The sequence below is a fragment of the Oncorhynchus mykiss genome, chromosome 20, assembly GCF_057628025.1.
Source record: "Oncorhynchus mykiss isolate SJ-2025 chromosome 20, ASM5762802v1, whole genome shotgun sequence".
Classification (NCBI taxonomy): domain Eukaryota; kingdom Metazoa; phylum Chordata; class Actinopteri; order Salmoniformes; family Salmonidae; genus Oncorhynchus; species Oncorhynchus mykiss.
The window spans coordinates 37,593,548-37,619,354 of record NC_143041.1 but is presented as its reverse complement, the minus strand read 5'-3'; the positions used below and the strand labels follow the sequence as shown (position 1 = coordinate 37,619,354).

Below are 25,807 nucleotides of genomic sequence, written 5' to 3'. Positions count from 1 at the left end.
TACAATTACAACTTTCAAGAGTTAGCTGAAAGCTGGACTGAGTTTGGGAACCACTGTCCTAGATCAGTACAGTAGCCAGGTGGAATGGGAGGATGAGCAGCTTGTTCTTGTTATTTCTCTTCAAGTGCAGATCTGCTTTCATGGGCACAGCTCTGCTTCTCTACAGGCTAAGGTCCAGTTAATGGGTGAAGTTTGAGCAAACTCCCCTCCAATACGCCTCTATTAGATTCTATACAGTCTGTATGGCCTTCAAATTCACATCTGGCCTCAGTCAGTTCCATGTTTCAGAATACTAACAATTCATAAGTCTAGTTCCTCAAGCTCTGAAGCTTTCTCTTTCAGAATAATGAATGAGGCTATAGCTACTTCCTCGAGGTCTCTTTCAGAATAACACCTATTCATACAGCCTAGCCCTCGCTGTTCCACATTCAGTTCTGAATGTACTTTCTTTGTAGCCTGGTCTTTGAAAATATTACCACTTCACAGCAGATAGGTACATGTGCAACAGTTGTGCGAGAGAGAGACTTGAATTATTCAATTTCCAATTATTCAAATCAGAAACAAGGTGCTTCTAAAGGACAATGTTGCTGCTTTTGTAGTGTGGTAATACAGGAGGTACACTCATCTAGGGGTGGAACAGCAGAACACAATAGAGCAAGAGAAAGACGTGAAAAGAAAAGTCCTTACCTTGACTTTGTCTCGTCTTACGCAGCAGAACGGGCAGTTCCCGTCAAATGACCAGTCTGTACCGCCTTCGGGCTCACTGCCTGTGGATCCACGAGAAGAGACATTTTAGAAAGAACAGGGCAGGGTATAGTACGACAAAATACATCTAAGATGGTGGTGAAGAACACGGTAACAAAATAAACAGTTTAGAAATCTTGGCTACACTGACATAGACTTAAGGATCACAGATATCAGAGTCAACCACTTATTGTAGAAATCAAAACATGAGTAGATATTGACAATTGATTGGTAATTATTTTTTTAAAGTATTTTCCAGTGAATGTGGTTTCTAAGGTTATAGTATGCACTACATTCACAACTGATTGTTTTTTTTTTTTACTTACATGAATACCTAAAATGAGATTAGAGCAGTGTTTCCCTAACTCGGTCCTCGAGTGCCCTAGCACTACACAGAGGAGTCACATAATCAACTAATCATCGAGCTTTGATAATTTGAAATCAGCGGTGCAGTATTAGGGCAAAAAACTAAACATTTACCCCTTGGGGATTCATTTAAGAGTGATGGGGAGGGGGAATTTAGGAAAAAATAAACATGAACAGACACAAGGAGTTCATCTCAGACCATCAACACAAAGAAAATTACCAAATGTTGTCAGTGAGCGCGAATTGGTGCCTGGTTTGTCAGTTGCCGTGGAAATCCATTTGCTTTGAGTCCTACTAACCTTCAGCAAAGAGCATAATAATATACCTAGTCAGAGGCGTTGGGCATGTTCATATTGATTCACTGTTGAACTAGGTCTACAGGGCCTATTAAACAATCTAAATGAAGAATGTCTGATGGAATAGGCTTTCATGGCCAGTTCATCGTTAACCACTCTAAGTTCATATTGTATTCTGTTCTATAAGCAATGTGTTACACTAACTTAAAATCCAGTATATTTTTTTCTGTCTTTTTTTAATAAATTAATTCCCGTCTTCATCAACTATATAAATTAATGGCCTCCCGGGTGGCACTGTACTGCACCGCCAGCTGTGCCACCAGAGACTCTGGGTTCGCGCCCAGGCTCTGTCGTAACCCGGCCGCGACCGGGAGGTCCGTGGGGCGACGCACAATTGGCCTAGCATTGTCCGGGTTAGGGAGGGTTTGGCCGGTAGGGATATCCTTGTCTCATCGCGCACCAGCGACTCCTGTGGCGGGCCGGGGGCAGTGCGCGCTAACCAAGGTTGCCAGGTGTTTCCTCCGACACATTGGTGCGGCCGGTTACCGGGTTGGATGGCGCTGTGTTAAGAAGCAGTGCGGCTTGGTTGGGTTGTGTATCGGAGGACCGCATGACTTTCAACCTTCGTCTCTCCCGAGCCCGTACGGGAGTTGTAGCGATGAGACAAGATAGTAGCTACTAACAATTGGATACCATGAAATTGGGGAGAAAAAGGGGTAAAATTCAAACAAACAAAAAAATATAGAAATTAAGAATAGGTCCTAGTATTTAATTCAAATTGGTAACATGTTTGAATAATATGGTTTGTTGAGCATTCTTGCAGTACTAGGAGGTTTTTGACTCTGTGTTTACACAAGCAACCCAATTGTAATATTTTTCCCAAAAGAGCTGATCTGCCTGGTCAGAAGACCAATTACTGGAATGAAAATCTGAATTGGTCTGCCGGTGTGATTATGACAAATTGAATGGAGCCCTGAGGGTTCTAGCTTTAGGTTTAGCTGAACTCACATGTTTATATTGTAACCCCACTGACTTCCATCATTTTCTTGGTATGGATACTATAATCCTATTGTACTTTTCCTTAAAACCAAAACAAATGGTATTGTAGTCCAGTTTAGTTGTTTACAGCTCTCAAAAAGAAGTTGTCAAAACCCCAAATAATGCCTAAAAGAACCATACAGGCTTTTACATCGGCTCCAAACTCCGACTTCCCTGCACCTCTTGATATGTTTGATTTTGTTAACAAAATCAACGCAGGCTTCAGTTCAGGAGTCTTGGATCAATGATTTGTGGTTATGAATGGGAGGGACATAATTTAGGTTTTAATTAGCGGAAGTGATGTTGGTTTGTGTGTCAGTGCAACATACAGACTCACCTTTAAATAACGTTAGGTCCTCCACCAACCTCGACCCAAACAACCCTTCTAGAATGCTCTCAAAACCTGTGGAAACAGAACAACGCATTCCATGAATATACAGAACATTCCAGAAGTGTTGTGGAATTTGTATCCATTGGAGGCCCAAAAACATGTAGCCTACAGTTTCTCTGAAGATGTAAGCCTATGCATCCCGTTGCATTCACTGGAAATGTACGTACATAGGCCCTAGTCTTCTGCCAAATGGCACAATTGACCCTTTGCTAAGCCCCGCCCCCCTTGGTTACTGTTGCAACCGCAGACAATATTCTCCTGGGAAGCCCAATTCCCCATTCAACCACTGGCGAATTCCCTTCACAATGATCCCAAACTGTGTTTCTAATACGCAATGAAATTAAAACAGACTACCCCTTGCTAATCAGGATACTCTTGGGCATGTTGTGGTGGACTGTCATTACAATTGCTTTACAGGAAGCTGGTGTAGCTATCCTCTGAATGGCTCCGAATTCCCTGTCAGCATGCAGTCAAAGCTATATAACCACGTGTTGGTGCCAACTAGTGCTCTCAAATCGTATCCTGATGTCGACAGCAGATGGGAGTCATACTCATAAAATTGTTAACTTAGTTAATTTGAGAAAACATTTTATATTAAGTGGCTAGCTAGCATTAGCAATGCTTCGAGGTCAACGAGAAAGCGCTAGCTAACCAGCTGAGCTAACAAAATGTAACAAAAGTCTTATTTCGGATTTGAAGGGTCATTAAAAAAAATGTAGCTTTTCTCCAAAATGGCAATTCCTGGGAATGTTTGACATTCTCAGTGATCAAACACCAATCCTTCCTATATAGGCCTAGCTAACCTAATTCTCCACAACGCCACAGACTTCCAATTTTATCTTGAAGCCCCCCTCAAATTTCCTAAAAAAAAAAAATACAAAAACATTAGCGGAATGCACATACACTACCGTTCAAACGTTTGGGGTCACTTAGAAATGTCCTTGTTTTTGAAAGAAAAGCTACATTTTTGGTCCATTTAACTAACATCAAATTGATCAGAAATACAGTGTAGACATTGTTAATGTTGTAAATTACTATTGTAGCTGGAAACGGCAGGTTTGTAATGGAGTATCTACATTGGCGTACAGAGGCCCATTATCAGCAACCATCACTCCTGTGTTAGCCTTTTAAAATGATAAACTTGGAATAGCTAATTGAACATCAGAAAACCCTTTTGCAATTATGTTAGCACAGCTGAAAACTGTTGTTCTGATAAAGAATAAATAAAACTGGCCTTCTTTAGACTAGTTGAGTATCTGGAGTATCAGCACGTGTGGGTTTGATTACAGGCTCATGATGGCCAGAATCAAAGCACTTTCTTCGGAAACTCACCAGTCTATTCTTGTTCTGAGAAATTAAGGCTATTCCATGCGAGAAACTGCCAAGAAACCGAAGATCTTGTGCAGCGCTGTGTACTACTCCCTTCACAGAACAGTGCAAACGGGCTCTAACCAGAATAGAAAGAGAAGTGGGAGGCCCCGGTGCACAACTGAGCAAGAAGACAAGTACATTAGTTTCTAGTTTGAGAAACAGACACCTCACAAGTCCTCAACTGGCAGCTTCATTAAATAGTACCCGCAAAACACCAGTCAACGTCAACAGTGAAGAGGCGACTCTGGGATGCTGGTCTTCTAGGCAGAGATCCTCTGTCCAGTCTCAACGTCAACAGTGAAGAGGCGACTCTGGGATGCTGATCTTCTAGGCAGAGTTCCTCTGTCCAGTCTCAACGTCAACAGTAAAGAGGCGACTCTGGGATGCTGGTCTTCTAGGCAGAGTTCCTCTGTCCAGTCTCAACGTCAACAGTGAAGAGGCGACTCCGGGATGCTGGCCTTCTAGGCAGAGTTCCTCTGTCCAGTCTCAACAGTGAAGAGGCGACTCTGGGATGCTGGCCTTCTAGACAGTTGCAAAGAAAAAGCCATATCTCAGACTGGCCAATAAAAAGAAAAGATTAAGATGGGCAAAAGAACAGACACTTAGCCTAGCCATCACTTAAAACCCTGCCTCTTCACTGTTGACGTTGAGACTGGTGTTTTGCGGGTACTATTTAATGAAGCTGCCACACACACGGGCTGTGACAAGTGTGTAATATTGGGAAACTATTGTCATAACTGACATTTTTGGTGAACATTTTTTTTGAGCTGGCAATGAATCTTCCAAAAATTTGCTACGACATACTTAGCCTAATGAATACAACACAGCTTTGGTCTCAAAAAGTACTGGTTTTGAAAGCTTGGAATTTTAGAAAATTAAGCTTTTCCTCCTGATCGTGCCGTTCCCTTAGCCTACCCTCTTCGTGTAAAAATTTTAAACGTACTGGGATAACAAAAAATGTTACCCCCTAAAATTAATATATTAACAATTATGACAACAAAAAAATATTGCTCAAGGTTCTTATCCATAATTGTCAGTTACACAATTATTGTGCCAGCCCTGAAAAGACACACAATTAGCAGGCTAGGCTATATACTGAACACAAGACCCTCTTCTCAACTGCCAAAGCCACAGCCGGAGGTCGTTCACTCGTCTCACTTGGCTGAGCACCATTCACTACAAAACATAATATGATAAGTATCCAAGCAGCCATGAACAGGTCAATGCATTACATCCTAAACTACATGGTTAATCCCATTGATCCGGTAAAGAGGTCAAAGGCAACATCCCTCCACTTGACAGTAGTTTGTCCTCAACCACACAACCTCACCATAGTTTCAAACCCCTTAAACGCAGGATACCGTTGTTGTTTTGGTACAATGGCAAAATCAAGGTCCTTTGTAGTTACATTGACATAGCCTATGTTGTAAGTAGTACAGTTTTAGTAGTCCACTCTACTAAAATCAAAATGTTATAATTTGCTTATTTACATAGGAAGTGTTACTTGGGCTAAACACTTTGCACAAGTTACTTTCCCGGTAAATACTGTCAGGACACAAACTAACAACATGTTGTTACTCCCTTTTAAAAAACTCCTACTTAAAGTATCTACGAGCAGAACAAACCGACGATCCAAGTCACCAACCCAATTCTCTTCTTCAACCAGTAATCAGCGTCATTAGTTTAACCCCCCCCATTCCAACCCCTTCCAGAACATAATGTGAAAACTAGTAGCCTAAATAAAAAGTGGTCAAATCTAGCCAATCAATCCAGCTAGAGCAGGGTTCTTTGGTTTCTGGGTTAGTGAACAGGACTTAGCCTAGCCATCACTTAAAACCCTGCCTCTCTCCCATTGCCCCAATCACAACCCCCTCCTTCAGAACAAAACGTGAGGAAAAATATTTCAGAAAGAAGTGGTCAAATACAGCTATAGCCCCTAGCTGAAGGCAGTACTGTAAAGTAGTTAAGTAAAAAATACTTTAAAGTACTACTTAAGTAGTTTTTTGGGGTATATGTAGTTTATAATTGATAACTTTTACTTTACTCCATTCCGAAAGAAAATAAATGTACTTTTTACTCCATACATTTTCCCTGACGCCCAAAAGTACTCGTTACATTTGGAATGCTTAGCAGGACATGGTCCGATTCACACACTTGGTCCGATTCAAACACTTATCAAGAGAAAAATCCCTGGTCAATGTGGCGGCTCACTAAACACAAATGCATTGTTTGTAAATTATATCTGATTGTTAAAGTGTGTCTCTGGCTTTCCGTAAATATAAAAACACCAGAAAATGGCGCCAACTGGTTTGCTTAATATAAGGAATTTGAAATTATTTGTACTTTTACTTAATAAGTATATTTTAGCAATTAAAATTCACTTTCGATACTTAATATATTTCAAACCAAATACTTTTACTCAAGTAGTATTTTACTGTGTGACATTCACTTTTACTTGAGTCATTTTCTATTAAAAAGGTATCTTTACTTATACTCAAGTATGACAATTGGGTACTTTTCCCACCATTGGCTAAAAGGAGGGCAGAATGAGCCGTTTCTGGGTTAACATGACTTCATCTGCAGCAGCTAGTTAACCCAACCCAACCATCCAACCCAACCATCCAACCCAACCATCCAACCCAACCATCCAACCCAACCCAACCATCCAACCCAACCATCCAACCCAACCCAACCCAACCATCCAACCCAACCATCCAACCCAACCATCCAACCCAACCATCCAACCCAACCATCCAACCCAACCATCCAACCCAACCCCATTTCGGGAACATTTCAGAGGCAGAGAGAGAGAGGGAGAGAAAATAGGTCATCCACTTTGGTTTGACAGATGAGCTATTAAATCAATCCGCTGTTCAGGAATTCATTTTAGGGCATTTAAACATGAGACAGTGATGCATTATTAAAAAGGTGCCACAAATAGGATTTGTAAAAATGTTTGCATTTTAATGTCAGAAAATGTCCATAATATTTGCCACTAATAGTGGAATGACAGTGTTTCACAATATTATTTGCCCCCCAGCGATGTGATTGGCTGAGGAATTTGCCTATTGACTTCTCTTCCGGCAGGGGGCAACATCTGTTGTCAAACTGGGAAAGCTGTTAATTTCCTAGTTGCTAAAATTCTACACTGTTCACTCAATTTTAGTTTATGTGAGAAAACAAGCAATGAATAGTGCAGGAAATCAGTGTCCCATCCAAATTGCTGCAAAATATATTTTGACTTAAAAAAAAAAAAAAAACATTTTTACCGCAGTTTGAAGGTCATGGAAAAAGTTACTTTCAGTTTTGGTCCACCAGCTTCAAACAGCGGTTTGGTTTCACCAGTGCCTATTCTCACAAAGTGAAATTGAGTGAACAGTGTAGAATTTTAGCAACTAGGAAATTAGCAGTTTCTACTATATAACACAGCCACAAAAGTCAGACCAGCTTTCCCAGTTTTACAACAAACGCTGTTCCGGTGGTGGGTGGGGTGGGGGGGATCAATAGGTGAATGTCACAGCCAATCACCACACTAGCGTGTTCCACAACATATGGCAATTTTCTGAAATTACAATGCAAAAATCGCCCCCCCCCCCACCCCCACCAAATAATCAAACATACAGCCTGGCCCGTGAGGTGGTCCAACCCAGTGGTTTAAGTAAAAAAATATATATAAACTTCAACATATTTTTTAATTACTAAGACCAAATGGAAACTGTATAAATGATAATGGACCTACATTCATACAGTTGCTTTACTGTGTCCTAATAAATCACCCAAATGAAAGCTAGCCTGTTGCGACTCTAGCGGCAGCATTTTCATTTTTGGAAAAAACTTTCCCGTTTTAAACGGGATATTTTGTCAGGAAAAGATGCTAGAATATTCATATAATTGACATCTTTTGATTGAAAACACTAACGTTTCCAAAACTGTAAAGATATTGTCGGTGAGTATAACAGAACTGATGTTGCAAGCGAAAGCCTGAGAAATCCAATCCGGAAGTGCCCCAGGTTTTGAAAGCACTGCGTTCCAATGACTCCCTATTTGGCTGTGAATGTACCATCAACGAGCTTACGCTTTCTACGTATTCCCCAAGGTGTCTACAGCATTGTGATGTAGTTTTACACATTTCTGTTGAAGAATAGCCGTAGGCGAGCACATTGCGTAAGTGGTCACCTGATGGCTCCCAGAGCGACTCTCGCGTAAAGTACAGAGGTAGCCATTACTCCAATCGGTCCTAGAGAAAAACAAATTGTCCCAACGGATATATTATCGAATAGATATTAGAAAAAACACCTTGAGGATGGATTCTAAACAACATTTGCCATGTTTCTGTCGATATTATGGAGCCAATTTGGAATATTTTTTGGCATTGTGGTGACCGCAATTTCCGGGTGATTTCTCAGCCAAACGTGAAGAACAAACGGAGCTGTTTCGCCTACAAAAATAATATTTTGGGAAAAAATGAACTTTGGCTATCTACCTGGGAGTCTCGTGAGTGAAAACATCTGAAGTTCATCAAAGGTAAACGATTTAATTTGATTGCTTTTCTGATTTCCGTGACAAGGTTGCCTGCTGCTAGCAAGGCATAATGCTATGCTAGGCTATCGATAAACTTACACAAATGCTTGTCTAGCATTGGCTGTAAAGCATATTTTGAAAATCTGAGATGACAGGGTGATTAACAAAAGTCTAAGCTGTGTCTCAATATATTTCATTTGTGATTTTCATGAATAGGAATATTTTCTAGGGATATTTATGTCCGCTGCATTATGCTAATTAGTTTCAGGCGATGATTACGCTCCCGCATGCGGGTTTGGGAGTCACTAGAGGCTCTAGACAGTCAGGGAGCATCGAACATATATTTTTTTAAATGACAGCAAGCAAATAACACATTTTCTGTGTGGCCCTCAGGACCTCGTGCGGCTCCTCGGGACCTCGTGCGGCTCCCAGGGCAAAAATTAGTGACTCTCCTCCTCTACACAGAAATAGGTTAACTCATCGAGCATTCAGTATTGGGTTGTGGGTGTGGTGGTGCTGAATGCAACAAAAACACATGGAGAAAAAAAAATAGCCAACTATCTCACCATCAAAACACACCACTAGCAGTGAGCTATCAAAAAGCATGCTAGCCAATATAGCAAGGAAGCAGTAAACCAGTGACATGTGAGTTGGGACTTTGACCACCTGAAACCTCTAGGCCTAACCCATTCAATGATTGAAGAAATGAATGAGGCTGCTGTGGATAAGCAGATATATAGGCCGACAGTATTTAGAGAAGAATAGGCCTACAGAGTAGAGACATGCTTCTGGCGCTAGCCTATAGCCTGTAGACATGGCAGTAACAAGGTGCAAGGTAAAGAAGTGTGGAACAAAGACTTAATGATTCAATAACCATTAGGCTCGGCTACACTACTAAACTAATGAGAGAGAAAATCTATTAAGGCCAATCGTGAAAAGATTCAGGCTAGTATCAGAGTATAACAAAGAAAGTTGCCCTACCATTACATTTTTTTCCACTGGAACCTTCCATTTCCATTGGCTTTGTGCCCCGTCTCCAGTGTCGTGTTTCGTAACGGACCACACACAAAATGGTGATCTGCCATTCATTCGGCGCAATGTGTTTTGGGGACCACCCCGCTGGGGGATGTCAGACTGCTGTCACAGACTCTAGTATCGTGAATATTACAGCACATTTACACCCAAAAACTATTTTGCTCTGTTTCATCAGTCCATTGTTGATATAGTCACAACATGTTTTGCATGTCAGTGTTCAAGTTTTCAAGATATAGAACTTTCAAAAACACAGCCGATATGATGCAAAATACATCACATCATACCGCCTGTATCTTAAAAGTCATACAGCTTGAAAACAGGATTGTTGACGTGCAAAACGTGTTAGGACTGTATCAACAATGGACTGATGAAACAAAGAGCAAAATAGTTTTGGGGTTTTCCTTTAAGAGCATCTGAACTGAGACCACCTCTCCTACATCCCAAAAGGCGGTTATGTGTAAAAGATCACGTAGTCTAACTAAATGTTATATGAGCTCCTCACATAAGCTATACTGTAGGACTGCATGAAAACAGTTAAGCTTCTTTCTACTATGAGGAACCAGCTGCAGCACAACTGTCTGTTGTTACCATGCAGCTACACTGAGTTCACCACTCAATCTCCATTCTCCTACCTATATCTCTAACCAATCAGGGCTGAGGATGAAGAAGAGATTTGGAGCAACACCCTCTCCCCTCCCAGAAGCACTTAACTCCTGAAATCCCATTTTAGTAAAGCTCTGGGTAGTAATTCCCCTTAGGTACAGCTCTAGGATCAGTTTAACATCCCCAAATCTTAATCTTAACTATTTAAGGGAAACCTAGAATCTGACCTTGGATGAGTGTCATGGGAGCAACTTGATCCTAATCTAAAAGACTGGACCACTACTGTAAGCTAACTACTAATACAGAAAGTATAATACTGGTTAAGTGATCTTAAAATGGACAAGATATACAGGCTGTCACGGTATAGGATGCTATCAACTACTTTGGGCATGAAGCCTAATGAAAGACATAGTGTTGATAACACTAGGGTTCTGAACATTATGCCTACAGTTACATATTCATCAGATAAGTAGTAAAGGAAGAGGTTGAGAGGAGAGGTCGACTGATTAAAATCGGAATGGCCGATTAATTAGGGACGATTTCAAGTTTTCATAACAAATCGGAAATCGGTATTTCTGGACGCCGATTTTGCAGTTTTTTTATTTTATTTTTCACACCTTTATTTAACTAGGCAAGTCAGTTAAGAATATGTTCTTATTTTCAATGACGGCCTAGGAACGGTGGGTTAACTGCCTCCTTCAGGGGCAGAACGACAGATTTTCACCTTGTCAGCACAGGGGATCCAATCTTGCAACCTTACAGTTAACTAGTCCAAAGCAATAACGACCTGCCTCGTTGCAATCCACTAGGAGACTGCCTGTTACGCGAATGCAGTAAGCCAAGGTAAGTTGCTAGCTAGCATTAAACTTATCTTATAAAAAACAATCAATCATAATCACTAGTTAACTACACATGGTTGATGATATTACTAGATATTATCTAGCGTGTCCTGCGCAACGCAGGTACTTAGATACTTGTATGCTCAGTCAGATTATACGCAACGTATAATCTGACTGAGCATACAAGCATACAAGTATCTAAGTATCTGACTAAGCAGTGGTAGACAGAAGCAGGCGTGTAAACATTCATTCAAACAGCACTTTCGTGCGTTTTGCCAGCAGCTCTTCGTTGTGCGTCGAGCATTGCGCTGTTTATGACTTCAAGCCTATCAACTCCCGAGATGAGGCTGGTGTAACCGAAGTGAAATGGCTGGCTAGTTAGCGCGCTCTAATAACTTTTCAAACGTTACTCGCTCTGAGCCTGTGGTTGTTTCCCTTGCTCTGCATGGGTAATGCTGCTTCGGGGGTGGCTGTCGTTGTTGTGTTTCTGGTTCGAGCCCAGGGAGGAGCGAGGAGAGGGACGGAAGCTATACTGTTACACTGACAAAACTAAAGTGCCTATAAGAACAAGTGCACCAGTCCCTCTTGCAGCAAAACACCCCCACAACATGATGCTGCCACCCATGTGCTTCATGGATGGGATGGTGTTCTTCAGCTTGCAAGCCTCCCGCTTTTCCTCCAAATATAACAATGGTCATTAGAGGACATTTCTTAAAAAGGAATGATATTTGTCCCCATGTGCAGTAGCAAACCGTAGTCTGGCTTTTTTATGGTGGTTTTGGAGCAGTGGCTTCTTCCTTACTGAGCGACCTTTCAGGTTGTCGATATAGGACTTGTTTTACTGTGGATATAGATGCTTGAGGAAACCGGTATAAAAGTATCTTCACAAGGTCCTTTGCTGTTGTTCTGGGATTGATGTGCACTTTTCTCACCCAAGTACGTTAATCTCTAGGAGACAGAACGCGTCTCCTTCCTGAGCGGTATGACGGCTACGTGGTCCCATGGTGTTTATACTTGCGTACTATTGTTTGTACCGATGAACGTGGTACCTTCAGGCATTTGGAAATTGCTCCCAAGGATAAACTAGACTTGTGGAGGTCTACAATTATTTTGCTGAGGTCTTGGCTGATTTCTTTTGATTTCTTTTGATTTTCCAATGTCAAGCAAAGAGACACTGAGTTTGAAGGTAGGCCTTGAAATAAATCCACAGGAACACCTCAAATTGACTCAAATAATGTCAATTAGTCTATCAGAAGCTTCTAAAGCCATGACATCATTTTCTGGAATTTTCCAAGCTGTGTAAAAGGCACAGTCCACTTAGTGTATGTAAACTTCTGACCCACTGGAATTGTGATACAGTGAATTATAAGTGAAATAATCTGTCTGTAAACAATTGTTGGAAAAATGACTTGTCATGCACATAGTAGATGTCCTAACCGACTTGTCAAAACTATAGTTTGCCAACAAGAAATATGTGGAGTGATTGAAAAACAAGTTTTAATGACTAAGTGTATGTAAACTTCCGACTTCAACTGTATGTATGTATGCATGCAAGCATGTATTTACAGTGGGGAGAACAAGTATTTGATAACCTGCAAAATGGGCAGTGTTTCCTACTTACAAAGCATGTAGAGGTCTGTAATTTTTATCATAGTTACACTTCAACTGTGAGAGACGGAATCTAAAACAAAAATCCAGAAAATCACATTGTAGGTTTTGTAAGTAATTTATTAGCATTTTATTGCATGACATAAGCATTTGATCACCTACCAACCAGTAAGAATTCCGTCTCTCACAGACCTGTTAGTTTTTCTTTAAGAAGCCCTCCTGTTCTCCACTCGTTATCTGTATAAAATACACCTGTCCACACACTCAAACAGACTCCAACCTCTCCACAATGGCCAAGACTAGAGAGCTGTGTAAGGACATCAGGGATAAAATTGTACACCTGCACAAGGCTGGGATGGGCGACAGGACAATAGGCAAGCAGCTTGGTGAGAAGGCAACAACTGTTGGCGCAATTATTAGAAAATGGAAGAAGTTCAAGATGACGGTCAATCACCCTCGGTCTGGGGCTCCATGCAAGATCTCACCTCGTGGGGCATCAATGATCATGAGGAAGGTGAGGGATCAGCCCAGAACTACACGGCAGGACCTGGTCAATGACCTGAAGAGAGCTGGGACCACAGTCTCAAAGAAAACCATTATTAACACACTACGCAGTCATGGATTAAAATCCTGCAGCGCACGCAAGGTCACCCTGCTCAAGCCAGCGCATGTCCAGGCCCATCTGAAGTTTGCCAATGACCATCTGGATGATCCAGAGGAGGAATGGGAGAAGGTCATGTGGTCTGATGAGACAAAGAGATTTTTGGTCTAAACTCCACTCGCCGTGTTTGGAGGAAGAAGAAGAAGGATGAGTACTACCCCAAGAACCCCATCCCAACCGTGAAGCATGGAGGTGGAAACATCATTCTTTGGGGATGCTTTTCTGCAAAGGGGACAGGACGACTGCACCATATTGAGAGGAGGATGGATGGGGCCATGTATCGCGAGATCTTGGCTATCAACCTCCTTCCCTCAGTAAGAGCATTGAAGATGGGTCGTGGCTGGGTCTTCCAGAATGACAACGACCCAAAACACACAGCCAGGGCAACTAAAGAGTGGCTCCGTAAGAAGCATCTCAAGGTCCTGGAGTGGCCAAGCCAGTCTCCGGACCTGAACCCAATAGAACATCTTTGGAGGGAGCTGAAAGTCTGTATTGCCCAGCGACAGCCCCGAAACCTGAAGGATCTGGAGATGGTCTGTATGGAGGAGTGGGCCAAAATCCCTGCTGCAGTGTGTGCAAACCTGGTCAAGAACTACAGGAAACGCATGATCTCTGTAATTGCAAACAAAGGTTTCTGTACCAAAAAGGAAGTTCTGCTTTTCTGATGTATCAAATACTTGTCATACAATAAAATGAAAATGACTTACTTAATCATACAATGTGATTATCTGGATTTTTGTTTTAGATTCCGTGTCTCACAGTTGAAGTGTACCTATGATAAAAATGACAGACCTCTACATACTTTGTAAGTAGGAAAACCTGCAAAATCGGCAGTGTATCATATACTTGTTCTCCCCACTGTATGCATGTATGTATGTAGATAAGGACGTTTGAGAGTTTCTTGCTGAGTTGACAGGAAAATCAAATCCGACTGATGATACTGGACCGTTATATTCCTGTGAGTGTGCGTGCATGGGTCAGCTCTGACGTTTATGATGGGGGAAGAGTGAAAAGATATGACGGACTCATCAAAAGAAAACAGCCTACATATCTGACACAGCAGCTATAGCAGGACTAGAGTCACTTCTATTTTAAGTCAATTGATTCAGTAGCCTATGTGAATCAAAATCCTATTCATTAAAGAAAAATAAGGGACTTTGAGGGCACGCTCCAAGCCTTCTTCAAAATTCTGGCAATTTCTAAGCAGTGATATTAAGGCTCTAAGACCTTCTTACACCACAGTTTGAGCTGGGAAAAAATTTAACAACGTCATGCACAGAGGCACGTCTCTCTCGCTCTCCAAATGTTAATAGTATGCAAACATTTCATCATCAAGGTACTTCCTCTCCTCTCGGTTAGGGGCAGTGTACCATGCTCCCTCTCTCCCAATCACTGTTCTCTACTCCAGACAGTATAGGGTTATGTCTGACATTTAGTCTCCTCTAAGCAGCCTTCACAGGGAGCATCACAGAGGTGATCTCCCCTAATCGGGGAGCGTCTCTCCTTCAGCGTAGATCCGCAGAAAGGAATCAGCATAACTAAAACACAAGTTAGGGTCTGGGGCCGGTCATCACAACAATAAATCAGTTTAAAGGGTATTTTAAGGCTTAAAACAGAAGTACATGTTTATAATATGATGTAAGCGTCATCATATGATCACATGTAGCAGTGAGGCTGATCTTGCACACACACACACACACACACACACACACACACAGCACCAGTGGTGGTCAGTGACGCTTCCCTTCATGAGCATTGTCTTATTTCTATTACAGCATGTTGGATGACTGTCATTCATATTCCATTCACCCAGTTCAATGTAACATCGATAGGTTTAGGCTACTACGATGCTCAAACTTTCATGAGGTTGCTACGACCTAGCCTATGAATGAAAAAGTTTACAGCGTAGGTGCACACAGGTCGAGAGACAAATGATGAGGTGACAGACATTGACATTCAATACCGCCTTGCACACTCTTGCCTACATCTAGCTGATATAGGGTGTAATCATTAGTCCAACAGTTGCAAACAAGAGTTTACATAGAACAAATTCAGGTATGTTTATCTTCATTTTGTTCCGTTTGCTTCCATTTAAGAAGAGTAAACAGAAGCGGCGGAATGAATACACCCCTGATCACGTAAACACAGTTCACATTCATAACAGCCACATTGTATTCCTTCTCTTCCCTTCGATTGTGGACTTCAAGGCACAACACATCAGCTGTATGTGACCGGCTGAAAAAACCTTTCCAAGCCAAACCATATCACTGCTACACACAAAGTAACGTCATAGTCAACATAGCTAATAGAACTAACGCATTATTATAAACTGGGTGGTTTGAGCCCTGAATTCTGATTGGCTGAAAGTCATGGTATATCAGACGGTATACCACAGGTATGACAAAACATTTAGTTTTACTGCTCTAATTACGTTGGTAACCAGTTCATAACATCAATAAAGGCACCTTTGGGGTTTGTGGTATATGGCGAATATACCACGGCCAAGGTCTGTATCCAGACACTCAGCGTGGCGTCGCGCATAACATCAGCCATTGTATATTGGACATATATTTCACCTCCTCGGGCCTTATTGCTTAAGTAAACCCGCTACAATCGTGCAGTAACGTTAGTGTACAGTCAGTAAGAAGTTACACCGACGGGCCTGGTGGCAATAAATTTGTAATAACAAAAGCTTCCCTTGACTTGGAAGAGTTCCAGTGCCGTGTTGGAAAGTCATGGCCAGCAAGCTAACATAGGAATCTGTGTTTGAGCAGGGTGTTTAAATAGGCTAAACTAGCTAGCTGCATTTTCTAGCTAAGTAAATGAAACTGAAAGAAATACAAATTCTCTTTATCTTACTTCTTCATTTTGGAAGAAATGAATTTGTTCAAAATCATTGTTTCTCTCTCTCTTTGAGTCAACTACTCACCATGTTGTGTGCACTGCAGTGCTAGCTAGTTAGCTAGCTGTAGTTTATGCTTTCAGTACTAGATTAATTACCTGTTCCTTTAATTGGGTGAGCAACATGTCAGTCCATGCGGCAAGAGGCTGGAGGACGTCCTCTGGAAGTTGTCATAATTACTGTGCAAGTCTATGGAAGGGGGTGAGAAACATGAGCCTTCTATGTTTTGAAGTCAATGTACCCCAGAGGACGGATGCTAGCTGTCCTCTGACAACACCATGGTGCTACCCTACAACAGAGTGTTGTTGAGGCTACTGTAGAGCTTCTTTGCAAAAGTGTGTTTTAATCAGTTATTTGGTGACGTGATTATATTTAGTATAGTTTTTATCTAAAAAGGATCCCTTTTTTAAATGTTTTACTATTTTAATTAAGAAATTAACTGAGGAGGATGGCCCTCGCCTTCCAATGAGGAGCCTCCACTGCACAGCACAAAGGAAATGCTAGACCAAGGCTTAAGGAATCAGAATCAGAGCAGACTATAGCCAAGTACACAGGGCTAGCCTATGCTATATTTCTCTGACCCGGAAATAGCCTAACCGTGAGGCCAATACACATGTATTAGCCTAAACATTCATATTTATTAGGGATGTCAGACAACAAAATTGGTTGACAGTATTTTTCTATATACAGACAAACACACCCTATGTGTTTGAATAAAATCCACTACATATACACTGAGCTTGTCTGATGCTTTAAGCACACTATTTGATAAAATAGTTAAGACTAGGGTTGCAAAGGGTCGGAAACGTTTCTGTAAATTTCCTGATTTTTTCAGGAAATTTTCCATGGGAAGTTAAGCCCAGGAATATTGCTTAAATTAATCAAAAACAAGTTAGCTTATAACAGTGAACTTTTTTTGTGGGATACACGTAAGGCAATTCTAGATCTTGTGGCATATTTGTTAAACTTTCCCCAATTCAATGGAATTGCAACCCTCTGCATGCAGAGTGCATTCTTCCATCACATGTACAGCTGATTCTCAAGATCTTGCACACTAATGAGATGCTATTGAGCCCACACTACTACACTGTCTGAGCCAAGGACTACATGCTTTATGGTAAGTTTTGATTACAATACTGGGTGGGGTGAATGACATTCATGATTTTTTTGTTAACTAGTAAATTGCAGCCTAAGTGTGTTAAAATAATTTCTAACAATTTCTGCTAGTTAGTTTTTGCTACCATGTGGGTTTCAGCTTGCTTGAGCCTGCTAACTGAGGAGTGTTAATTCACTTGTTTCCATACATGTTTAATTTCAAAAACACTTCTTACAAAGGAGTTGTTCAATCTAACTGCTTAACTATTTATTTGTATATGGAATTGTTTGTTGTGCTGTCTGTGCTGAAGCTGCAACTTAATTTCAGTCATATAGTTTATTTCTTGTTCGACTGAAAAGTTCTGTTACCAGAAATCCCAAATGTGTTTAGGAAAAACATTCCCCTCAACCCTTGCTCTCTTTACGGGAAACATAAGCATTGCATGCATATGATCAATATGGCCTATCATAATCACATCAACAAATTGGTTATAACAAACTCCGATCACAGCAATGTTGACAGCAAAATGGATGCAGAGGACATGAAAAATAAACTTGTAAACAGGCAAATGTTTACTGGTTGCTCAGGAGGGAAAGGGGAAGATAGATCTGTGGAAGAAATTTGACTTAGTTGTAGAAACTACTAGAGATCAAGAAGAAGGTGGTTTATCGGAGTAAGGATTGTATGAGTATTATGTGGGCCAAACAGTTACTATAAGATTACAATATAATTTTTTCTGACCATTTGGAACAGTAAAGAACTCTCAATAAATAAGTGTACTCTGCTCCAATGAGAATAAAAATGAGATTAAAAACAGTCACATGCATTTGTGAAATCTGGTTTATTTACTGTTGTTTAGGCTAAATATTAAAAGTAATTTTAAAACTAAAATGCTTGATTGCATTTCAAATCATGAATGTCTTGTATGCTGTGTGACAGCATGAATGAATGAAATCAATGTAGAAATATATCTCAATATAGAAATCTAGGCCAAAGTTAGGGTATTAAGACTAAACGCTCTTAGTCCTACAGCTCGACGGTGGTTACACAAGGTTTCTATACTAAGCCTACTAATGACATTACTTATTATTATAGTGATGATCATAATTTTCATCAAAATGAGATCAAGAAAAAGAAAGATATAGGAGCGAGAGTTGTGCATTTTATGTGACAAACAGGTGCTGTTAGATTACACAAAATCAGTAGGCTATTAAAACAAACAGGCAACAGAAGCATTGATTTCATTCATTCATTATATATATATATATATTATTTATAAAGCCAGGCACATTTAACAGTTAGGCTATTGATTATTGACCCAATTAAGTTGGGGTTTCCGCTCTAGTCAATTTTGTTAGAGAATTAGGCTACGGTAAGGGCTGTTTCAGCTGTCTCCGCCGCATTGTTCTCAATCCCAATATGCTGGTTAACTTTGCTATTATGCACATAGCAACATAGGGAAAGGCGCAAATTCTACAGCGTACTGAAGACTATTTCAGAACCGCGGACAGCGACCAGAATCCAAAGTGGGAGAAAGCGCATGTTATAAAATAATTATTTATTACTGTTGCAGCATTATTTTTTACATAATATAATCATATACAATTTAAGTATCACGTCCTACAGTGGACTGTGCCATCCCCGTGGCCTCTACAACGGATTACACCACTAAGACAGGCGCCAATCAGACAGGTGTCTTTGTGCACCAAAGAAAAATAAATGTGTGATTGCTCGACTAAAGAAATCCCAGTCGACCAAACCATTGACCAGTCGACTAAAATGGGGTCAGCCAAATTCTACAGGACATTCAACATATCTTATAGGGTGCTGTCCTGTAGAGATGGAACAATAGGTGTCAAAATCAATGCGTCGTTACCTATGCACCGTAATGCGTCAGTAACAGTATTGAAAATGGCCAGGGTTACACAGCATTCTGGGAGGGGAAACAAATACACGCTCAACTAATCCATCCTAAACCTAATGTGACCTAACAGTCCAATAGTGTAATGCTGCTCTTAAAATAACCTACAGAGACTAAAGCCTATGCACATATGTACGTCTCTATGTAAAACCAATTAAAAGGCCATGTGATAAAGTATGTTGGTGTTTTGGTGCATCTCTCTGTAAAGACCTGACCTATGGCATAGCCTACGGTCGTTACAATGAGGCCATGCACCAAATCAAGATTATTAGTCTACCAATTAGAAGACATGGTTTAATCTATGCTAGGAAAAATATTATTAATTTAATCCCAAACATAGATGTGCTAAATAAAAGGGGTCTTCAACCATGTTTTGCCCAGGGACCCCTCCCTGGTAAACCGACGACCAATAACGTACATTAGAAAATAGCTTTCACATCAAGGCTTGACCTTTTTTTGGGGGGGGGCACTTGTCCTTTGGACAAGTAGGTCAGATTCTTTGACAAATGCTCAACTCACTTGTGTGTATATACAAAAATGTTTTTTTAAAGATATGTATATCATTGTTGGCTGATGCAAGGAACCACTTTACAAAATAAAAGCCTGTCTCAAAATACACCACTGCCCCTTTAAGGCTCTCCTGGAGGATGGTTGGCCACCCTTCCTAGCCTATAAAATATTGCAACATTACAATTACAACAAAATACTTGGTCTTTATAAAGTAATTCCCTCCAGGGCTCAAAATGAGTGTTTTCCGTTGATCTTCCCAGGGACGAAGAGACATTTCTATTTTGTCTATGGTTCAAAACAGACTGGGTCAGTTCTGGGACTGTCCCGCTTACCTTCAAATGTTGATAACATTGGATTTCTTCATATTATAAGCTCAACAATGCGCAAATGCCTGTTAATGCAAATGTTCCATGATGCAATAAAGTATGAAAAGACGGTTCTCAAAAAGTTCCCTGCATATCCATTAGAAATGAAGAAAAAGATGCATCACCTAGCATGGGTTACTAATAATGACTATGATTACACCTTTGGCTGCTGGACAATGCAATAATATTGGTTTGAAAACCAATATAATGAGAAAAATGCTGGTTTCAATAACATTAAGTGTTTCTAAAATAATTCCCTTGTATTTTGGCTAGGCTACTTTGAAACAAGGTAAGACATGCTTCATAAAAATGAAAAAAATGTCCATGTTTTAAACAATTAAGTTCATGGTTAAATCATTTCAAAATCTTGAGCGCCTCTGCTCAGATTCAAGGTGGGTGATGTGCGGCGGACAACAGGCACTGTCCTTCTATCTCAAGTCTTGTAACCATTTGACCTAAACAAGCCATGTATGAGTATGTCGACAGAATCAAGCCTTTGGAAATGAATTACCCTTCATTATAATTTGTCAAACAAGCCTATATTTATGTAATTAAGTCTCCTCAAAGTTTGGCTACATTTTCTGGCGCCTCCCCCATGTCCAAACCGATGCTGACATGAGGCTGTATCCAATATGCATACTACCTACACTTTGAGTCTTTTTAAATTGTATTTATTTTTATGAAATGTATTTGAATAATATTCCAGTGTTGGCCTCTGATCCAATTCTGATCGGAGTAATTGTTTGATATTGTGATGTCCAAAGTCTTGATGAACAATCTGGCCTTAATGTCCACGTACTCTTAATCTCCACTAGGCACAGCCAGAAGAGGACAGGCCAACCCCCAGAGCCTGGTTCCTCTAAGTTTCTTCCTAGGGGTTTTTTCCCTAGCCACACGCTTCCACATCTGCATTGCTTGCTGTTTGGGGTTTTAGGCTGGGTTTCTGTATAGCACTTTGTGGCATCTGCTGATGTAAAAGGGGCTTTATAAATAAATGTCATTTGATTTGAAATGTAAATTCTTGTCCAACATGTTTTTTGTTGTTGTTTTTTAACCTGTCCCAGAAAAGCATTAATGTTGAGCCCTGCAAACACTTTGTCTTATCATCAAGAGAATGACGGCAAGAAGTAATCAACATTTAAAAATGAATCGATTTGGGAGATAGTTTCATTATTTTGACCTCCCCACATTATAAATTGGAAGAGGAAGTGTAAACTCTAACATTGCCTATTAGCTAGAAAACACCAAACACATTTTCACTAAGAACAGAGCAGTTAAACAAAAGGTCAGCCATGTGTTGTCAAAAACAAAAATGTTCAAGTCAAGAAAGCTTACCAGCAGCCAGAGGCACTTAACAAACTGATAGCTAATTCACATTTGCTTTTTCAAAGCCTCGGTCAGATACTCCAGTGAGTAACTTTCTTTTTCGAAATATATTTTTTGCAGATCCCTAGAGGACCCCCGGTTGAATCCCCCGGTGCTAAATGATACAAAACAGCCCAACAACATACAATGTAGGCTACCTGTAAAGAGATGAAATAGAATTGTTCTAATAAGAATGGTTGGTGGGTAAGGGGGGGGGGGGGGGGGGGGGGGGTTCTGCCTTCCATTAAGAAAATGCTTTAGCAGGGATGTGTGCTGAAGCCTTTGTCTGTTCCAGAAATGGCTTTTTATGTAGGCCTAGTTATAGTGGGAATTCTAAAGAATTCTGCCAATTGCGCTTGGCTACATAACTATGGATGAAGTACTGATATAAGCAGTGTATTAAAGACAAAGATAAACTGTATAGCCGTTGTGTTGTCAACTATTATCTACTGTCAAATGGAACACATTTTCACTCATGTAAATATGTAGAGCCTGTGCACTGTTTGTCTAAGCACATCCCTGTGTAATAACACAGGCCCGGGCCACACCAAGGGCTTCTGTAGAAAATAACCAACGTCATTAGGATGAAGGAGCTACGCTAGTCTACCTCTCAGAACAGGCTCAGAGAAGCACATCCACTAAATGTTTCTAACCGCCAGCCATGACTTTGTTTGGAGACGCCACAACGGTGTTTCCCCTACTATTATTTAGGCAGGGTGGGGTTCTCCACCTAGCCCTGAAGCCCCTAGCCATAATACACTCCTCTTCAAAAGGGAATCCTAAAGAATTAGGGACTAGCCATGGCTTCAGCTGAAAGCTACACGTTGGTACTACGAGACTGTTGCTTTGAGGAAACCTTTCGACCCCGTCTGTAACAAGGAGAGACTAAATAAGCACGGCACTATAACCCAGAACCCTCAAAATTAACAGAGATAAGAGAACTAGGCTACAACCCAATACTGGTGGGATTTTAGAGCTAGGCTACCTGCCTCGACCACTACAGCTCTGGGTTGGGGTGGTGCAGTGAAGAGTGATTTGAACTAGCCTAAGTGAGTGCCACATCTAGCCTAATTCAGAGCAATGTGTTACCCCGCTCCCAGCAGTAAAATAAGTCAGTTCCGTTTCCATCTGAAATTGGTATGACCCCCCCTCCACCATAGAATCTGTATTGGACTTCCATGTTTCACTGGCATTCATGGTTCTTGTTAGGCTATTCCAAACCATTTGGAATGCAAAACATTGCCAAAACAAGACAGAGGATTCATGTACAGTGAAGACACACTTTGCATACGGAGGCTGGTGGACAGAGACATAATAGTTCTGCTGTTCTATTGGACAATCACTCTCCTCTGCATTACTTTAGTGTTCACATGAAAACACACAACAAGGAACAAAATGTAAATTTCAGTTTGAGCAGGGCGGTGGTGCTACTCTTGTTCCTCCACCAAAAACATTGTGTTGTCTTGACTTCAGGTAATAATAGGGGATGTTATGATGTCTGCTCCCCAGGCCTCCATACTGTAGCAGAGCAGCAGGGGAACAACAGGAAAGTTGTGAGTCAAGGATGGAAGGCTGACCATAGGGGCTGACTTGGCCTGGAGCAATGGACAGAGAGATGTACCTTTGTTTAGGATTCTCTTTCACCCCCTCCCCCTCTTTCCTTTTCACTGCATTAAAGATGCACTACACAGAAATCGCTCCACCATTTTATGGTTGCTAAAATTAGAATAGGTCACCTAATTTCAGTTTGTGTGACAAAACAAGCAAGTACAGTGTAGAGAATCATTGTACCATCTAAACCTATGTGAACTACATTTTCCATCAGCTGAAAATACAACATTTTTGGTTGTGTACAGAACGTAAAAAAACAAAAAAATAAACTTAACAGGAAGCATAGAACTAGTAGTGCACATAAAAACAGACCAACGGCTTGTTAGACTTCATTTGAATGAGAATGACAGATCTATAACTAATATTTCTATATGAATTTGGACAGGTCGCCCAAAAAGTTCTATATTGAAGCTTTAAGTAGACAACGGAGATCTGGGTGGTCTTCAGTAAGCATGTGACGAGACAAGGATAAATGTTGTTTTTTTAAACAGAAGAGGTAACCTACCTGCACCCCCCCCCCCCCCCCTCCCAAAGCATTACATTAAAAAAAGCTGCACATGTTATTATGTTCAAAATATTTTATCCCGTTTCGTGCATGCTGATCTCCAGCTTGGCCAAATGCACTCTACAAGAACAGCAGAGTGTGAAACAAACAAACATTTGACCCACTTCCCAAGTAGAGGTACAAACTGTTGCATTTCCTTGGCCAGTATGTTTTAACTCCTTCTGTAAGTAGGTGAGTGTCACTGAGAAATTGGGCCTGGGTATTTCCACAGAACACACACAAAGTTTAGGGAATTCTAATAGTAACCCGAGGTGTAATCATTAGTCCAAACAAGTAAAACAAGTTTATTTTGGACAAATGCAGGCCCCTCCCAGTTTCCTTCCGTTTGCTAATGTTAAAGAAACGTTTTGCAATAGAATCTGCATAATGAATACACCCCAGATTAGTAGGTAATTACAGGTAAGGTTGATTCAATGCCAAAACAACTAATCCCACTTATTGGAGCAAGAACACACTGATCAAGAGGTGTTGCAAGTCAGTTTCAGACTAGCAGAGTAGAATGCACATAATGTTGACAAACAATGCAGGAAATAAGAATTTAGTAGAGCCAAAAAGTGCTGCCTGATTGGCTTTGTTTCCAAGGAGCAAATTCCACCCTATCAGAGGGTCTAACCTTACTTCCTCATTGTAGCAATGCGCGCTACCGAAAGCTGATTTGGAAGAAAGCTCGTTGACCCCCGAGCATCGCCCTCCCCCAACCAAAATACAGTAAAATAACGCGGGAGCGCGCATCTCAATGAAACGGAATCTGCGCTCATTGGTCGAGGAATCATTCCTGCTCGGTTTGACACTCCCTCTACAACTAACAGTGCCCTTTAAACAAATTATAAACTACAGATAAAACCACAAACACACAGATAACAGATAGATACAAATGCATTAATAAATAGTAAACGTATAATACAGAGAGCCGTGTAATTACATTCCGATGTAAACAATATTGCATTGCGCTCAACAGTGACTGTCGAGAGGAAATAGAACAGTTGAAGACAAAACAAAAAGTCGCTCTGTGTTGCCCCTGATGGTCACAGCCCGAATTTGAGCAACGTAAATAGCGAAGAAATGAACAATTACAGAAATTGGTACCTGAAAACCCGCCTGTCGCTTCGGCGTGCATTTCTGAACATCCTTACCTACACAATGAATGAGTTTATGCCGCCACGAATCAAGATCCTGCCGAAAGCCTCGCCTCTCGATCGTACATTGCTGCCTCTTGCACAGACTCGCCATTTTCTACCGAGCACTCTCGGGAACGCGCGCGTTGGCAGAGAGGAAGCGCTAACATTAAGATGAGCGCGCACGCAATGAAGAATAGGCGCTCTACCGAGTGCGCACTAAACTGCTGTCAAAGCTCATTTGCGCTGTCGCACCCTACAAGTTCACATCTATTTAAAAAATATATATATTTAACCTTTATTTAACTAGGCAAGTCAGTTAAACATTACTATTTACAATGATGGCCTACCCTGGCCAAACCCTAACCCTAACCCGGTTGTGATACCGCCTGGAATCGAACCAGGGTCTGAGGTGCCTTAGACCGCTACGCCGCACGGAAGCGTCAGATATTAACATTATTTTTTTTTTTTATCTTGAATATAAATGAAAATTGGGATACCTAGTCTGTTCTCCAACTGAATGCATTCAACTGAAATGTGTCTTCCGCATTTAACCCAACCCCTCTGAATCCGAAAGGTGTGGGGGGCTGCCATAATTGACAACCACATCTTCGGGGCCCGGGGTGTAGTGGGTTGCCTTGCTCAGGGGCAGCATGACAGATTTTTACCTTGTCAGCTCGGGGATTCAATCCTGCAACCTTCCGGTTACTGGCCCAACGCTCTAACCACTAAAGCCTTACTTTGCTTTCTAAGATATCATTTAGCCGTGGACTACAAAATAATAAGTAGCCTTTGCCTTTTGAAAAAACATGCATTTATTTTTTTATTTTTTTTACAAATACAAGTTAACAAATGTATGTTTTAAAATGCAATAACTGTACTAT

The 25,807-nt window shown here is 40.9% G+C and overlaps 1 protein-coding gene across 2 annotated transcripts in view; it reads right to left on the bottom strand.

The window, feature by feature from the left end:
* The window catches only part of LOC110499352 (ligand-dependent corepressor), a 66,708-nt gene extending 41,583 nt beyond the window's left edge, over positions 1-25,125 (bottom strand). The window contains exons 1-3 of one of the 2 annotated variants that reach the window (XM_090213010.1): positions 24,942-25,125; positions 2,782-2,847; positions 688-767 (exon numbers count right to left, since the gene is read on the bottom strand). In XM_090213010.1, the coding sequence (XP_090069136.1) occupies positions 688-767; positions 2,782-2,847; positions 24,942-25,038 (243 nt within the window). In that variant the 5' untranslated portion in view covers positions 25,039-25,125. The remainder of the gene's footprint in view (positions 1-687; positions 768-2,781; positions 2,848-24,941) is intronic. The other variant, XM_021576436.3, reaches the window with a different exon arrangement.
* Between the last annotated feature and the right edge of the window lie 682 nt (positions 25,126-25,807).